The sequence below is a fragment of the Callithrix jacchus genome, chromosome 5 (assembly GCF_049354715.1).
Source record: "Callithrix jacchus isolate 240 chromosome 5, calJac240_pri, whole genome shotgun sequence".
Taxonomy (NCBI): Eukaryota; Metazoa; Chordata; class Mammalia; order Primates; family Cebidae; genus Callithrix; species Callithrix jacchus.
Window position 1 is genome coordinate 93,642,400 of NC_133506.1, and position 16,333 is coordinate 93,658,732.

At 39.0% G+C, this 16,333-nt stretch overlaps 1 protein-coding gene across 13 annotated transcripts in view; it reads right to left on the reverse strand.

Moving 5' to 3' along the window:
• Positions 1-16,333, reverse strand: part of TRIM37 (tripartite motif containing 37) — a 127,237-nt gene that overhangs the window by 37,496 nt on the left and 73,408 nt on the right. For all 13 annotated transcript variants that reach the window (XM_078373663.1, XM_078373662.1, XM_078373661.1 and 10 more), the window contains 3 exons: positions 13,916-14,001; positions 4,748-4,942; positions 752-1,063 (listed from right to left, as the gene is read on the reverse strand). In XM_078373663.1, the coding sequence (XP_078229789.1) occupies positions 752-1,063; positions 4,748-4,942; positions 13,916-14,001 (593 nt within the window). The remainder of the gene's footprint in view (positions 1-751; positions 1,064-4,747; positions 4,943-13,915; positions 14,002-16,333) is intronic.

Consider the following 16,333-nt stretch of genomic DNA (forward strand, 5'->3'; position numbering starts at 1 on the left):
ACCCTTTTCAGACCATCCTCCACACAACAAGCAAAGTCATCTTTATAAAGTGTAAATCAGATTATAAACACTCCCCTCTTTATTCTCTAGAGAGTTCCTCCTTAAATAATAATAAAATTTGAACTCCTTATTGACGTTTTACAAGACTCTCCCTGATCTAAATTCTGCCTGCCTCTCTCTGATTTCATCTCCTTTAGTCTCTGCTTTGCTTGCACACTGATTTTCCTTCAAACCTTCAAATATGCAAAATAAATACTGTGTCAGTGACTTTGCATTTTCTGTTCTGTTTACCCAGAACACTGCTTGCCATAGATCTCTAAATAGCTGTGACCTTCTAACCTTCAGGTTTCAGGTCAAGTGCTGCCTCCTCACAGACTTTCTCTGACTACCCCAATAGAACAGGTCTCATCTGCTCCTCCCATCCTACTCCTCTGCTGCCTCCTTCACAGTACTTTTTACCCACTGAAATTATCTTTACTTGTTTACACATTTTAATGTCTGATTGCCATTACTAGAATACAAGATCTATGATGTTAAGAATTTTGTCTTGTTTATTGCCAAATACAGAGTAAGCAATCAAGAAATGTTAGTTCTACTATATAATAAAAATATACAGAATCAATTTTGGATGGGGGAAAAAACTCACATGTAAGTAGTCTTAATTCACTGGAAGAGAGATATTTAAATATTACTCTCTTGAAAAAACCGAGTCATCTAGTTTCCCAAATAACATTAGGAAGATATTACTTACAGTTTCGTATGTAACAATTGGCAACTGATGACTTTGTCAGGAGTTCCATTCCCAAATCCTGTAATCTGCCAGAGTTTTCAGTTCCACATGCAGCCAGAGCTGCCTGGTCAGCAGAAAAAAGGCTTGTCTGCATGTCTCCAGAAGTAGTAGCACTGCTGCTTTTTATTTCTGAAAGTGTATTCTTTACATCAGTTTTCATATATCGAACTTCGGCCATTTGAGTTTTGAGTCTTTTTAGCATCTTTAAATCAGAGGGCACTCTCCACATTGCCTGCTGCTTCCTTTGGTCTTTATCTTTACGAGAATATGATGCTTCAGAGAGAAATTGACAAGTCAAATTAATATAAACGTTAGCATTCGGAAAATCATTTGTACCATGAACATAGGCAAATTTGATGTGTAAAATAAGCTAGGGTGCTTTATGTGATATCAACAATAAAACATGCACTAAATTCTGTTAATGAAAATAAAGAATCCTAACTTCATTCACATCTTCAGAATTAGAATCTGAGTCATATCATACTCAAATTTGAATTACACATTCAATTCAAAAGTTTAAAAGCTGCCCTACTGCCTTGTGCTTTCTTCTTTAAACTTCTTCACTTGTCTAAAACTTTCTACAGCTTTTATTATGTTTATAATTGAAAAAAAAGACAAAGAAAAATCTAGTACCCAAATACTTTGTCAAATTTGCCATAAATAACATTATGTTAAAAATATATATTTTTGGCCAGGAACAGTGGCTTATGCCTGTAATCCCAGCACTTCGGGAGGCTGAGATGAGAGAATTGCTTGAGGCCAGAAGTTCAAGACCAGTCTGGACAGTATAGTGACACCTTGTTAAAAAAGAGTTTTTTAAATTAGCTAGGGTTGGTAGTATGCTGACTGACCTTCCATTTCTGATAATTTTCTCAGAATTGTCAGCTTTCTAAAACACAGTTTGAATCTAACCACTTCTAAAATAAAACAATGGCTCTCCATACTATGCACAGAGATATAAATTCCTCAGGCTAGCATGCAAGTCTTTTCATAGAATGGACCCAACATGACTTTCTAGTTCTATTTACCACTACATGTACCTTAAAATCTGGTTCAACTAGATTATCTGATACCTTTTACAATATTCTTTTACATGGCGTGAGTCACCATGGTTACACAGTTAAGAACATGGACTTGAAGTGAATCTGACAAGTGTTCCCTAAATATGTGTTGAAATAAATACACAGAAAAAAATAAACATCAAAACCCAAATAGGCCAGGCACAGTGACTCATGCCTGTAATCCCAGCATACTTTGGGAAGACAAGGCAGGTAGATCACTTGAGCTCAGGAGTTCAAGACCAGCCTGGCCAACAAGATGAATCCCTGTCTCCACAAAAAATACAGAAATTAGCTGGGCGTGGTGGTACACGCCTATAACCCCAGCTACTCAGGTAGCTAAGGCACGAGAATCACTTGAACCTAGGAAATGGAGGTTACAGTGAGCCAAAATCCTGCCACTGCACTTAAGCCTGGGCAACAGAGTGAGACTGTCTCAGAAAACAAAAACCGAAAACAAAAAAATGACCCAAGCAGACCTTTTCAATAAAAAGAAAGTCAGGCTGGGCGTGGTGGCTCATACCTATAATCCCAGCACTTTGGGAGGCTGAGGTGGACAGATCATGAAGTCAGGAGATTGAGACCATCCTGGCTAACATGGTGAAACCTCGTCTCTACTAAAAATACAAAAAAATCAGCTGGGTGTAGTGGCACACACCTGTAGTCCCAGCTACTAGGGAGACTGAGGCAGGAGAATCCCTTGAACTCGGGAGGTGCACGTTGCACCGAACCGAGATCGTGCCACTGTACTCCAGCCTGGGCGACAGAGTAAGACTCTGTCTCAAAAAAAAAAAAAGTAAGTTAGATCTTTCTGCACATTAGCTTTTATTAACATCCCTTTACAGACAGGTATTTTCATTTGGCTTCCATGACTGTTTCTCCTGGTGTTTCTCCTTTCTAAAAGCTCTTTATCTGGCTCATCTTCCTCACACTCAGTAAAAACAGATGTTCATCAAGATTATGTTCCTGGCTCTCTTCTTTTAAAATATTCTTAAAATTCTTTTGCAATCTCACACCCTTGGTTTTAACCATCCAGTATCACTTCCAGGAAAACAACTGTCTGTATTCCAGTTTTTTTTTTTTTTTAATATATATATTTTTTACTTTTCTGAGACAGAGTTTCACTCTTGTTGCCCAGGCTGGAGTGCAAGGGCACAATCTCGGCTTACTACAACCTCCACCTCCCTGGTTCAAGCGACGCTCCTGCCTCAGCCTCCTGAGTATCTGGGATTACAGGAATCCGCCACAATGCCTGGATGATTTTTTTGTATTTTTAGTATAGATGAGGTTTTACCATGTTGGCCAGGCTGGTCTTGAACTCCTGACCTCAGGTGATCCACTCACCTTGCCCTCCCAAAGTGCTGGGATTACAGGCATGAGCCACCATGCCCAGCCCCAGTTCTTAATTTTTAGCTGTCTAGTGGTCCTTTCTAATTTGATGTCACACTAATTTGATGCCCAAGTCAAAATGTTTAAATCTAAAACTTGCTTTTGCCTTCATTTCCCCCACCCTCATTATCATCAGCATTTTATCACCTAAATTTAAAATTCAGATCATCTTATTTGTATTATTTTTACATAGAAAACTAGTTTTAAATATAACTCTGTTTAGTTTGCATTTTTTCCTAAGGACACTGAATATTTTCAAAAACATGACTTTACCTGTCTATAAAATATACCACTGCATGGTTACACTGTAATTTATTCAGCCATAAAGGTACTGTTTAATATTTTTAAACATCTGATTGTTTTCTCTTTGGAATACACTCCTTGAAGTGACATTACAGGTTTAAAGGATACAGGCATTTTTAAACTACTACAAAATTGTTCTTCTAAAAGGTTAAACCAACTTACATATCCCAGGAAATGGCGGTTGCAGTGAGTTGAAGAATCAAAACCTGTCCGTTTCACTGGGCCTTTGCAAACAACACTTATCATTTAAGCAAAACTTTATATAAAGCATACTTGTGCACACATAAAAGGCAGCTGTTTCATAACCTGAAGATAGTCTTTTAAACTTAGGATCCAGACTTTCAGGAAGTATACTTGGCTCTTAGGAATGAAGAAGCCTAAATAATCTGGGCTCCAGATCTATATGCCAGTAGAGCAGCTCTATTTCCCTGTATTTACACAGAGGTTCTGCCTTAGACTTTGTTTGCAAAATGAATTGTTGCCTTAAAACTGCATCAAAGTCACAGTCCTAAATCACTGATTTGATTTACATAATACAGTTAAGAAGGAAGAAAAATATTTGGTATATGTATTTGAATATACTGAATATACTTTAGAAAGCATTCCAACAAAAATGGTTTTCAAAATGTAGCTTTTAAAGCTTTTAAAGGCAAATCCTTAGCTGTCCAAAATTACCCTATTCCCGAGAGGTTAAAAAAAGCCCATGTTTGACTATACAAACCTCCGTTTTATTATAGTAACATAAATGTAATTTCTATTTAACAAATATCCTTTGCACAGAAAACACAGCTGCCAAATGGTATACATTTTTAAGCTACTGAACATCAAAGAATGAAAAGTCACCTGTTTCTATGTTCAATATAGATATAGTTCCACTTGGAAGTGAGGAAATTCATGAAGCCTGACCAAAAAAAGTCCATTCACAAAGAAGATAATTGTATTTCATCTGGATCAAACTGTCAGGCCCAATCTGAGTAGCAAATCATAAAAAACCTTCTTGCAGGCATTTTTACTTTGTTTTTGCACAAATCACCTTGGAACAGTAATTTAAAAATTGATTTGGTTGATATAAATGTCATTTTACTGACATAAAATGAAAATCATAGAAATACACCATGTTCCACATATAGGTGAAACACTTAAATGAAAATCCAAGCGTTCTTTTATAAAACCACAGAAAAAAAGGAAATTGTCATTGTTATTTTACCTGTGGGCTGCAAAAGTGAAGCAGGTGGGCGAGGCTGTAAGCCCCACAAATTTTCTATATTGCTCCGGTCCTTAAGGTCCAACAAATGTATTAAAATTAATGGATCAATGTCTAGTAAACTACTGGTAGCAGCAGAGCATAAATGTGTTCTTCTTGACATTCTACTACTGGCACCCACATAGCCATGGCTACTATCTGAAAAAGAGATGTAGAAAATGTATTTTATATATATATCTGCACAAATTTAGGTATATACTTAAATGAAAAAATGAACTGGTTAATATTTTATGAATACTTGTCCACGGATCTGTCTCTCAGGAGTTCAGGTTCATGATAAGAAGCAGAAAGAAGGAACCAGACAGCCAGAGAGTTCTAAACTAGCACAGTGATTGCGTGTTGGCATCATTAATACTTAGAATTCAGAAGCAAGCATCAACCCCATCCTGAGCACTAGGAAAAAAAAAAAGACGACAATGTGTACGATGTACGTAATTAAGGGGATGAGGGGTGAGGCTGAGGAGATTATATCCCATGACCACCTGTCTTAGATGAAAGAAGACAAATTCCCATGGTACAACAGATTCCAAAGAATTAGACACCAAAATAGGAACCTCCTCCAAGTCTCCGGACAGCAAAATGTATAGGTCATGACAGGTTGGTAGACTCTTTCTACTTTGACTAAATAATGGGGTACAATGAGAAGTTTTCCGACTGTCATGTTAATGGCTGATGCATATTACAGACATTGACAAGCAAATGCTATGCGTATGTTACCTATACTGGACTATGTCTCTTAAGCCAAGAAAGCATCTGACTTTTCTCTAGCACCTAGTACAATACATAGCAAATACCAGATATGGAAATGCTGCTTCAAACTGACCTTCTTCAATAAAGCTGTTTAAATATATTCCAAAGAGATACAATATTTTAAAAATGCTATATGCAGGGAAGTAGATAATATAAAAATAATATTAAAAAGTCAGGTTTTAACTACCCATGAGTATTTCCAAGAGATCCAACAGGACATAGCTTAGGAGGAAAGTTCCATTATTCAGAAGCTTCAAGCCAATTAATAATTTATGCTTTTCACATTCTCATGTTCTCACTGTCTTCCACTTCTAAGATTATTATCTCACTGACAGTTTTTCTTCCCAGCCTCTGTAAACACTGCAATTCCTATTAAATAGAGACAAAGATTTCCCCTTCACATTGAAAACTGCTTTTTGTTTTGAGACAGAGTCTCACTCTGTTACTCAGGCTGAAGTGCAGTAGCCCAATCTGGGCTCACTGCAACCTCCGCCTACCAGGTTCAAGCAATTCTCCGGCCTCAGCCTCCCATAGCTGGGACTACAGGCATGCACCACCACACCCGGCTAATTTTTGTATTTTCAGTAGAGACAGGGTTTTGCCATGTTGGCCAGGCTAGTCTTGAACTCCTGACCTCAGGTGATCTGCCTGCCTTGGCCTCCTAAAGTGCTGGAATTACAGGCATGAGCCACTGTGCTTGTCTGAAAACTGTTTTTATTTCCTTTCTTTTTCTAAGGAATTCCCAACTCAGGCTGTATGTCAGCTGAAGAAGTTTTTAAAATCACAGATTCCTAGCTCCTTCCTAGATATACTGAATAAGAATAGGAGTGAGAGGCTGGGCATGATGGCTCACACCTGTTATCCCAGCACTTTGGGAGGCCTAAGGATCACCTAAGGTCAGGAGTTCGAGATCAGCCTAGCCAACATAATGAAACCCTGTCTCTACTAAAACTACAAAGATTAGTTGGGCATGGTGGTAGGCATCTGTACTCCCATCTACTCGGGAGGCTGAGGCAGGAGAATTGTCTGAACCTGGAGGCAGAGGTTGCAGTGAGCCGAGATCACGCCACTGCACTGCAGCCTGGGTGACAAAGCAAGACTCTGTCTCATAAATAAAAAAAGAAAGAAAAAAAGAATACTGGGATGAGATCCAGGACTTTTTCCCAAAAAGCTACTCAGATTGTTCTGATGTTTAGTAAGCCCAGTAGCCCAGTAAATGGAGTCTATTGCCCTAATATCTGGCTGCCCTTTAAAAATGGAAGTTGCTCATTCTTCCATGTTAAATGCACTTACTTACAGTATAGAAAGCAGTGTCTCCTGTTTCCCACTGCGCTTTCAGGCCATTACTCTCACCACTAAACAAAAACTCCTTTTTTTATCCTGTGGGTATAACCTTTCGATACTCCCCTTCCTAACGTTCCCACCACATTTCCCCACAGGCATCAAAAACTTTGGCATCTATTTCAGTTTCTCTCTTTCCAAGCTGTTCTGTGTGTCTCATATATAAATGTACAGCCCAATGAATGCTCAGAGTAATCACACACAGATGAAGAAATAGATTACCTACATCCTAGAACCCCCTCCTATGTCTCCTTAAATTGCTCACTCCTCCTACTCAACAAAGTAATCTTCATCCTAACTTAAATAACAGATTGTTTTTGCCTGTTTTGTATTTGCATAAAAGTAGTGACAGAATATGCTCTTAGGCTCTTCTTCTTTGCTCAACATTATTCATGAGATTCATCTATATGGCTGTATATAGCAGTATCTTACTCATTTTCTTTTTAAAAGCTTTTAAAAATATTTTTAAATTTGTTATGTCTTTTTTTTTTTTGAAACTGAGTCTTGCTTTATCACCCAGTCTGTAGTGCAGTGGCACAATCTTAGCTCACGACAACCTCCACCTCCCAGGTTCAAATTATTCTTATGCCTCAGCCTCCAGAGTGACTGGGATTACAGGCATGCGCCACCACACCCAGCTAATTTTTTTGTATTTTCAGTAGAAATGAGATTTCACCATGTTGGACAGGCTGGTCTTGAATTCCTGGCCTCAAGTGATCCATGTGCCTCAGCCTCCCAAAGTTCCGGGATTACAGGCATGAGTCACTGCCTAATTTTTATTATTATTGTGCAGCATTTCAATTTATGACTATATCCAATTTATTTCTCTATTCCATTAAAAAAACTTAGGTTGCTTCTAGCTTTGGCTATTAAGAATAAAGCTATGCTTCTGAGGTTCACATAGGAGGAAAAAAACACCTCATTAAAAGACAAACGGATCAGTGACTAGCTCTCCACCATTTATGCCAAGCCATATGAATCCTGCTAAAATGTCACACTGATATACATTCATTACAGCAGTTCATTATAGCATATTGTGTGTATGCATTATCATTTGACACTCAAGGCCCTATTACAGTCTAGTCCTAAACTACCTTTCTAGAATATTCAACATTTTTACATCCTTTATTTTGTTGGATTTTCATTTAAAAATTATGCTCATTTGGCTGGGTGTGGTGGCTCACACCTGTATTCCCAACACTTTGGGAGGCTTAAGTGGGCAGATCACTTGAGGTCAGGAGTTTGAGACCAGCCTGGCCAATATGGTAAAACGCTGTCTCTATCAAAAATACAAAAATTAGCTGGGCATGGTGGCGGGCACCTGCAATCCCAGCTACTCGGGAGGCTGAAGCAGAAGAATCGCTTGAACCCAGGAGGCGGAGGTTGCAGTGAGCCAAGATCGCGCTACTGCACTACAGCATGGGCAACAAGAGCAAAACGCTGTCTAAAAAAAAAAAAAAAGCTCATTTATTCTTCCAACGTCTGTGGGGCAGGTACAAATAGCTCATGCCTGTAATTCCAATACTTTGGGAGGCTGAGGCAGGAAAATTAATTGAGGCCAGGAATTGGAAACCAGCCAAGGCAAGAGAACAAGACTCTGTCTCTACAAAAAATAATTAGCTGGGTGTGGTGGTGTCTGCAGACGTCTTCTTATGAGAATTGCTTTTAGTTTATTCAGTTATTTGAATTTAAGTGAAAGATAATTTCTGTTAAAAAAATGTGTGCTGAGCCGAGCGCAGTGGCTCACACCTGTAATCACAGCACTTTGGGAGGCTGAGGCAGGCGGATCGTAAGGTCAGGAGTTCAAGATCAGCCTGGCCAATATAGTGAAACTCCCTCTCTAATAAAAATAAGAAAATTCACTGGGTGTGGTGGTGTGCACCTCTAGTCCCATTTACTCAGGAGTCTGAGGCAGCAGAATCACTTGTACCTGGGAGGAGGAGGTTGCTGTGAGCCAAGATCGTACCACTGCACTCCAGCCTGGGTGATAGAGCGAGACTCTGCCTTAAAAAAAAAAAAAAAAAAAATTTGTGGCCGGGTGCAATGGCTCATGCCTGTAATCCCAGCACTTTGGGAGGCTGAGGCGGGTGGATCATCTGAGTTCGGGAGTTTGAGACCATCCTGGTCAACATGGTGAAACCCCGTCTCTACTAAAAATACAAAAAATTAGCTGGGCATGGTGGTGTGTGCCTGTAATCCCAGCTACTCGGGAGGCTGAGGCAGGAGAATTGCCTGAACCCAGGAGGCGGAGGTTGCGGTGAGGCGAGATCGTGCCATTGCACTCTAGCCTGGGTAAGAAGAGCGAAACCATCTCAAAAAAATATATATATATATTTAAAAAAATTTTTTTAATGTGCTAAAAAGGTTTAAGTACCATTCTAATCTATGTTTCTAGCTCACTGAATCCAGTGAGTTGGAAAAATCTAGTATGTATTTGCTGTGTGTGTAAGAGACAGGGTCTTGCTCTGTCACCTGGGCTGGAGTACAACGGCACAATCATGGTTACTGCACCTTTGAATTCCTAGGCTCTGATCCTCCTGCCACAGCCTCCTAAGTGGCTGGGACTACAGCCACTTGGGTCAATAAATATTTGTTTCAAGCTATCTCCTTATTTAATATGGTCTATAAAATGAAATTATTAAGTAAACATTTAACTTTATATCTTTTATATAAGCCCAACCTTCTCCTTTTTAACGCATGACTTAACACTGTAATTCTTTAGATGACATAACTCTTTAAACAATTGTGTAGTTCTAAAACATTAACCAGGCCCAGTGTGGTGGCTCATGTCTGTAATCCCGGCACTTTGGGAAGCCGAGGCAGGAGAATCACTTGAGGTTAGGATTTTGAGACCAGCCTGGCCAGCATGTGAAACCTCATCTCTACTAAAAATACAAAACAAATTAGCTGGGCATGGTGGCATATGCCTGTAGTCCCAGCTACCTGGGAGGATAAGGCAGGAGAACTCAGGAGGCAGAGGTTGCAATGAGCCAAGATCACGCCATTGCACTCCAGCCTGGGTGACAGAGCAAGACTCTGTCTCAAACAATAAAAATAAACCATTCAAGGCTTGAAATGGACCTTCATTATTAGCATATAACAAAAAAGCATTTCCACACTCTACTCACTGTCTCCACAATCTAGCTTTTTCATTGCCTTGGTTAAAAAAGCTTTTTATTTTAGAATAGTTTTAGGTTTACAGAAAAGGTAAAAATACAGAGTTCTTGTACAACCCAAACCCAGTTTCCCCAATGGTAATACCTTTCATTACTATGACATATTTGTCACAACTAATGAACCAATACTGACATATTATTTACTAAATCCTATACTTAATTCAGTAGTTTTCCCTTAATGTTCTGTTTTTGTTCCAGAGTCTCATCTAGAGTATCAAAATGTATTTAGTTGCTCATGTCTTTTTAGACTCTTCTGGTCTATGACAGTCTCTCAGACTTTCCTTATGTCTGAAAAGTATGTCAAGTATTTTGTGAAATGTTCCTCAATTAAGGGTATGATTTTTTCCCTCATTATTAGATTATGTTTGTGGGTTTTTAGGGGGAAGACATTACAGATATAACTACCATTCTTAACATATCAAAGGTACATGCTATCAACATCACTTATCACCTATAATACTAAATTTAATCACTGGGTAGGTAATATTTACCAAGTTCTCTACTTCAAAGTTGTGTCCCCCTTTTGAAACTTTACTATTCAGAAGCAAGTCACTAAGCATAGCCTACATTTAAGGAGTAGAACTTATATTTCATCTCCTTGAGGAGGGAGTATTTAATTTGGAATTATTTTGTATGTATACTGTCCTATTCTAGCTAATTGTTCATCCACTCACCTTTATGTTATAAATTACTTAAGAGTATTCTACTTTCCAGGCAGGTGCAATATTTAACAAATGTTTGCCAAATATGTAAATTTCCAAAAGCATGTAATAAAAATAAACTGGTTCATTATTTTATCTTTAACATCTAGAATATAAGTGCCTGAATTATTACAGAATATTCAGAATTATAACATAGGCTCCATAAGAACAGGGATATCTTGTTATTAAATATTGTATCTCTAGATAGTAACTGTACACAGTTCAAGTGCTCAGTAAATATTTGATAAATAATTAAAAAATGTAAACTCTTCTTTACCTTAAGTGTATATACATGTTATATACAAGAATTTCCCTACCATACAGTTTAAGAGAGGAAAGAAAGTACCCAACTAAAAGAAAACACACAGGCTGAAAAGTTAGTCAGTCAGTCAATAAGACGTAAGACCATGCCAGACAAGGATTAAGTCACATATTCCCTATACTTAAAGAATAAACTACATTCTAATGCAACAGGGTTTCTTCTTTTTCTCTAGAAGCTAAGCAAGCACTGGCTTCAAAATAAGCAATATTGAAATAACTGCAGCTTACTGCCTGCCAGATGCTCACTGACTCACTCCCGGTTCCACAAGCTGTAACTATAGCTTTGAATGGACAGCAAACTGATTTCAGCAACTTTCTCCTGATAAGAGTCACCAACCATGGACTGGTTCTGGCCCATGTATACAAAGACTGAGCATTGAATGCCTTCCCGTCCTTGGCTTATCTTTTGACAACAGGGCCTAATTGTAATGTATTTAAATGTTAAGTCCCCACCCCAAAGTAAACAAGAGATACATGTAACATGCATGTTTGTCTACTATGCATGCTTGTGTTCCCCTCTTCATGATATTCATAGCTCCTCCTATAGCCTACTGATTATGTATACTTGGCCAACTTTCAGCATAAATTCTTACCTTACCCTTCCCTTCTGTAAAGTGCCTGCTTTTAGTCTTTGCCAGAGGCTACACTTCCCAGCCCACCAGGATGGCCAACCTGCAGGCTCTAACACTTTATAAGAGTTAAAGCTCTTATCTCCAAATTTGTAAAGATCCTGTGATTCTTTGAAGTACCTCCTGACTAAAGAATGACATAGAGGAATGAGAGAAGTAAGGCTAAGGAAACAAACAGGAGTCTGGACCTAAAGGAATTTACATGTCATGTTAACAACTCTAGACTTTATCCAATAATAAATATAATCCTTAAAGAGTTAAGTAGAGAACTAACATGATTAGATATTATTTTCCATTATTTCTATTTCTTTTTTTGAAATACTCTGTTGCCCAGGGTGGAGTATTGTGGTGCTATCTCAGCTTACTGCAAGTTCTGCCTCCTGGGCTCAGGTAATCCTCCTACCTCAGCCTCCCAAATAGCTGGGACCACAGGTGGCAATTCAGCCACTATATCTGGATAATTTCTTTGCATTTTTTTGTAGAGACAAGGTTTTACCACGTTGCCCAGGCTGGTCTCAAACTCCTGGACTCAAGTGATGCAAGCACCTTAGCCTCCCAAAGTACTGAGGTTACAGGCGTGAGTCACCATGCCTGGCAGAGAAGTAACATGATTAGATATTAATCAGAAAGAAAAAACACCCTCATTCTGAATTCATGCAGTAAAAATACGATGGAGGGAAACAATAACGAACACAAGGAACCCAGATGAAAGACTGGTTGTGAAAGACAGAGGCCTGGACTAGAAATGGCAAAGGAGTGGTAGTACCAAATGAATTTATGCATGATTTAGGAAACAGAATCAACAGATTCTGGTAATTCACTAAAGGTAAAGTTTTAGGGAGAAGACAAAGTAAAGAATGTATAGCCTATCAGTCAGGGTGTGTACTGCTGATAGGCAGGCTGGCAGATGAAAAGATAGTAATCTGTGTTTGAGGGGTGCTGAGTCACACCAAGACTGCTACATGGGTTTAGAAATTATTGGAAAGATAAAGGCTAGAGAGAGAACTTGAAGAGTAATCAGCATATAGATAGTAACTGAAAGACAGATGTGGATAAGATCAGTCAGGAGTAGAAATACAGGGCTTAGGTTGGAAGGTGAAATGTTGAGGACTAGTATTTTAGAAGTCTTTACTTATCCAAACATTATTAAGAATATGTTGGTTAGGTATGATGGCTCACACCTGTAATCCCAGCACTCTGGGAGGCCAAGGCAAGGGGATCACCTGAGGTCAGGAGTTCAAGACCAGCCTGGCCAACGTGGGGAAACCCCGTCTCTACTAAAAATACAAAATTAGCCAGGAGTGGTGGTACATGCCTGTAATCACAGCTACTTGGGAGGCTAAGGCAGGAGAATCGCTTGAACACGGGAGGCAGGGATTACAGTGAGCTGAGATCATGCCAAAGAATATGTCAAAAAAGAAAAAGAATATGCCAGTGTTCATACAGAGAACATGGGTAAAGTACAAACAGTAGAAAGCTAACTTTTAATTGTTCTACCCAGATTCACTATTTAATTAAACAGATCCAAGAACACAAAAGAAATACTCATTATATAAGTCAGTTCTTCCCAGAAGAAGCAGTGTAGTTTGGGAGAAAAATACTGGATCCACAAACCCAGGACAATGTGGGGTTCTAGTCTGGTTGTACTAACAACCAGCTATATGACCACGCAACTAAAAACTGACCAGTTTCATGTATAAAATGAGCTGTTTAGATCCTTTCTAAGTCTAAGAGTCAATGATTCCATTGAGATCATTCTATAGTCCAGCAAGATATACAAATAAGACTTTATATCAGAAATAATAGTATAAAATATGAGTATGGGACACAAACAAATCTAGGGATTGAACTACTCTCATTTACTAAATTGTTAAAAGTTGGCAAGTTGCTTCTCTATGCATAAGTGAACATATTACACAGAATTTTATTAACACAAGATAAGGTACATAAAGTGTTTTACACAGTGCCTGGTATATACGAACATTTTGCAAATGTTAGCTATTATTATTGTTTTAAATATCTTTAGTAATAAACTCTAAAAAATCCATATTGTAAGACGTAGCACTTTCAACATCGATATAGCACTTACAAACCATGTAAAAGCAGTGGCTACCACCTATTTAAAATATGATAAAGTCAGAGAAGAGCAGAGAGAAAACAGAATGTCTTGGAGGCAGTGGGTGACCTCATTACCTGGAGGTCCTGCAGCAGCTGCATCTTCCATGAGTTCCCCCTCTTCTAACTCCATGTTGTTATATTCCACATCATTTTCTCCAGACCTAAGAGTATACAAAATCTATCATTCTTACAGAGCAATATAATGAACGTTGTTTTTCACACCTCAATATATTTTACAATATGCACAAATTAGTCTGTGAAGATATTTCTAAATACAAAAAGGAGAAAGATTTTTGTCACTATCACAAATTTAAGTAGTGTTTATGTTCTTGTTTAAACAACCTTTTAAAAATTCAGTCAGTTCCTAGAAAGCTAAGAAAAAGGCCAGGTGTGGTGGCTTACGCCTGTAACCCCAGAACTTTGGGAGGCCAAGGCAGGAAGATCATGAGGTCAGGAGTTCAAGACCAGCCTGGCCAATATGGTAAAACCCCATCACTACTAAAAATACAAAAATTAGCTGGGTATGGTGGCATGTGCCTGTAATCTCAGCTACGTGGGAGGCTGAGGCAGAACTGCTTGAACTGGGACCTGGGAGGCAGATGCTGCAGTGAGCCAAGATTGTACCACTGCACTCCAGCTTGGGCTACAGAGCAAGACTCCGGGGAGAGAGATCCAAGATGGCTGATCACTAGCAACTCGGGATTGTAGCTCCCAGTGAAAGCACAGAGAACGAGAGGATGCCACACTTTCAGACGAATTTTTGTTGCTCACAGACCAGGAGATTCCCAGCGGAGGAGCCCCACGGGTCACCAGTGTGACTTTTGTGGCCGGTGCGGTGGTTTTGCCAGAGCCTCGGCGTGGCGGTTCTTGGTACAGAGTAAACGGGACTGCGTCCCCTTTTGGCTGATGTTTGCAGCTCCGGGAAGGCAGAGTCGCCTATTCAGCTGATTGAAGGACAGCCTCAAGAAGGAAGCCAGACTGGATATTCCCAGGCAGAAAAGCATCATCAATCTTAACGCTGCTGTTTTAGCCGGCCTAGTGTGTTGCTCAGATTCCGGCGCTGGGAATCAACAAATTGGACATCCACTCAGAAACCTACTTAGAAAGTCAGTAATTACAAAGACGACAGATGGATAAATTTATAACAAAGGGAAGAAATCAGCCTAAAAAGGCTGAGAATACCCAAAATCAGAACGCCTCTCCCCCTACAGGGGATCACAGTTCCTCATCAGCAACGGAGCAAGGCCTGATGGAGAACGAGTATGTTCCATTAACAGAAGTAGGCTTCAGAAGGTGGATGATAAGAAACTTCTGGGAGTTAAAAGAACTTGTTCTAACCCAATGCAAAGAAACTAAGAACTTTGAAAAAAGGTTTGACGAAATGCTAACAAAAATAGACAATATAGAGAGAAATATAAGTGAATTAATGGAGCTGAAAAACACAACACGAGAACTTCACGAAGTATGCACAAGTTTCAACAGCCGAATTGATCAAGCAGAAGAAAGGATATCAGAGGTTGAAGACCAACTTAATGAAATAAAATGAGAAGACAAGATTAGAGAAAAAAGGATAAAAAGGAATGAGCAAAGTCTCCAAGAAATATGGGACTATGTGAAAAGACCTTATCTACGTTTAATAGTTGTACCTGAATGTGATGAAGAGAATGAATCCAAGCTGGAAAATACTCTTCAGGATATTTTTCTGGAAAACGTTCCCAACCTAGCAAGGCAGGACAATATTCAACTCGAGGTAATACAGAGAACACCACAAAGATATTCCTCAACAAGAGCAACCCCAAGGCACATAATCGTTAGATTCACCAGGGTTGAAATGAAGGAGAAAATACTAAGGGCAGCCAGAGAGAAAGGTCAGGTTACCCACAAAGGAAAGCCTATCAGATTCACAGCAGATCTCTCAGCAGAAACCCTACAAACCAGAAGAGAGTGGGGGCCAATATTCAATATCCTTAAAGAAAAGAACTTTCAACCCAGGATTTCATATCCAGCCAAACAAGCTTCACAAGTGAAGGAAAAATAAAATCTTTTGTGAACAAGCAAGTACTCAGAGATTTTATTACCACCAGGCCTGCTTTACAAGAGCTTCTGAAAGAAGCATTAAACAACCAGTATTACCCTTTCCAAAAATATACCAAAAAGCAAAGATCAACATAATGAAGAATTTACATCAACTAATGGGCAAAACAGCCAGCTAACATCAAATGGCAGTAATAAACTCACATATATTATTATTAATCGTAAATTTAAATCGACTAAATCCCCCAACAAAAGAAACAGCCAAAGCCCATCAGTATGCTACATCCAGACCCATCTCACATGCAAGGATACACAAAGACTCAAAACAAAGGGATGAAGAAAGATTTACCAACCAAATGGAGAGCAAAAATAAATAAATAAATAAAAAGCAGGAGTTGCAATTCTCACCTCTGATAAAATAGATTTTAAAGCAACAAAGATCAAAAGAGGCAAAGAAGG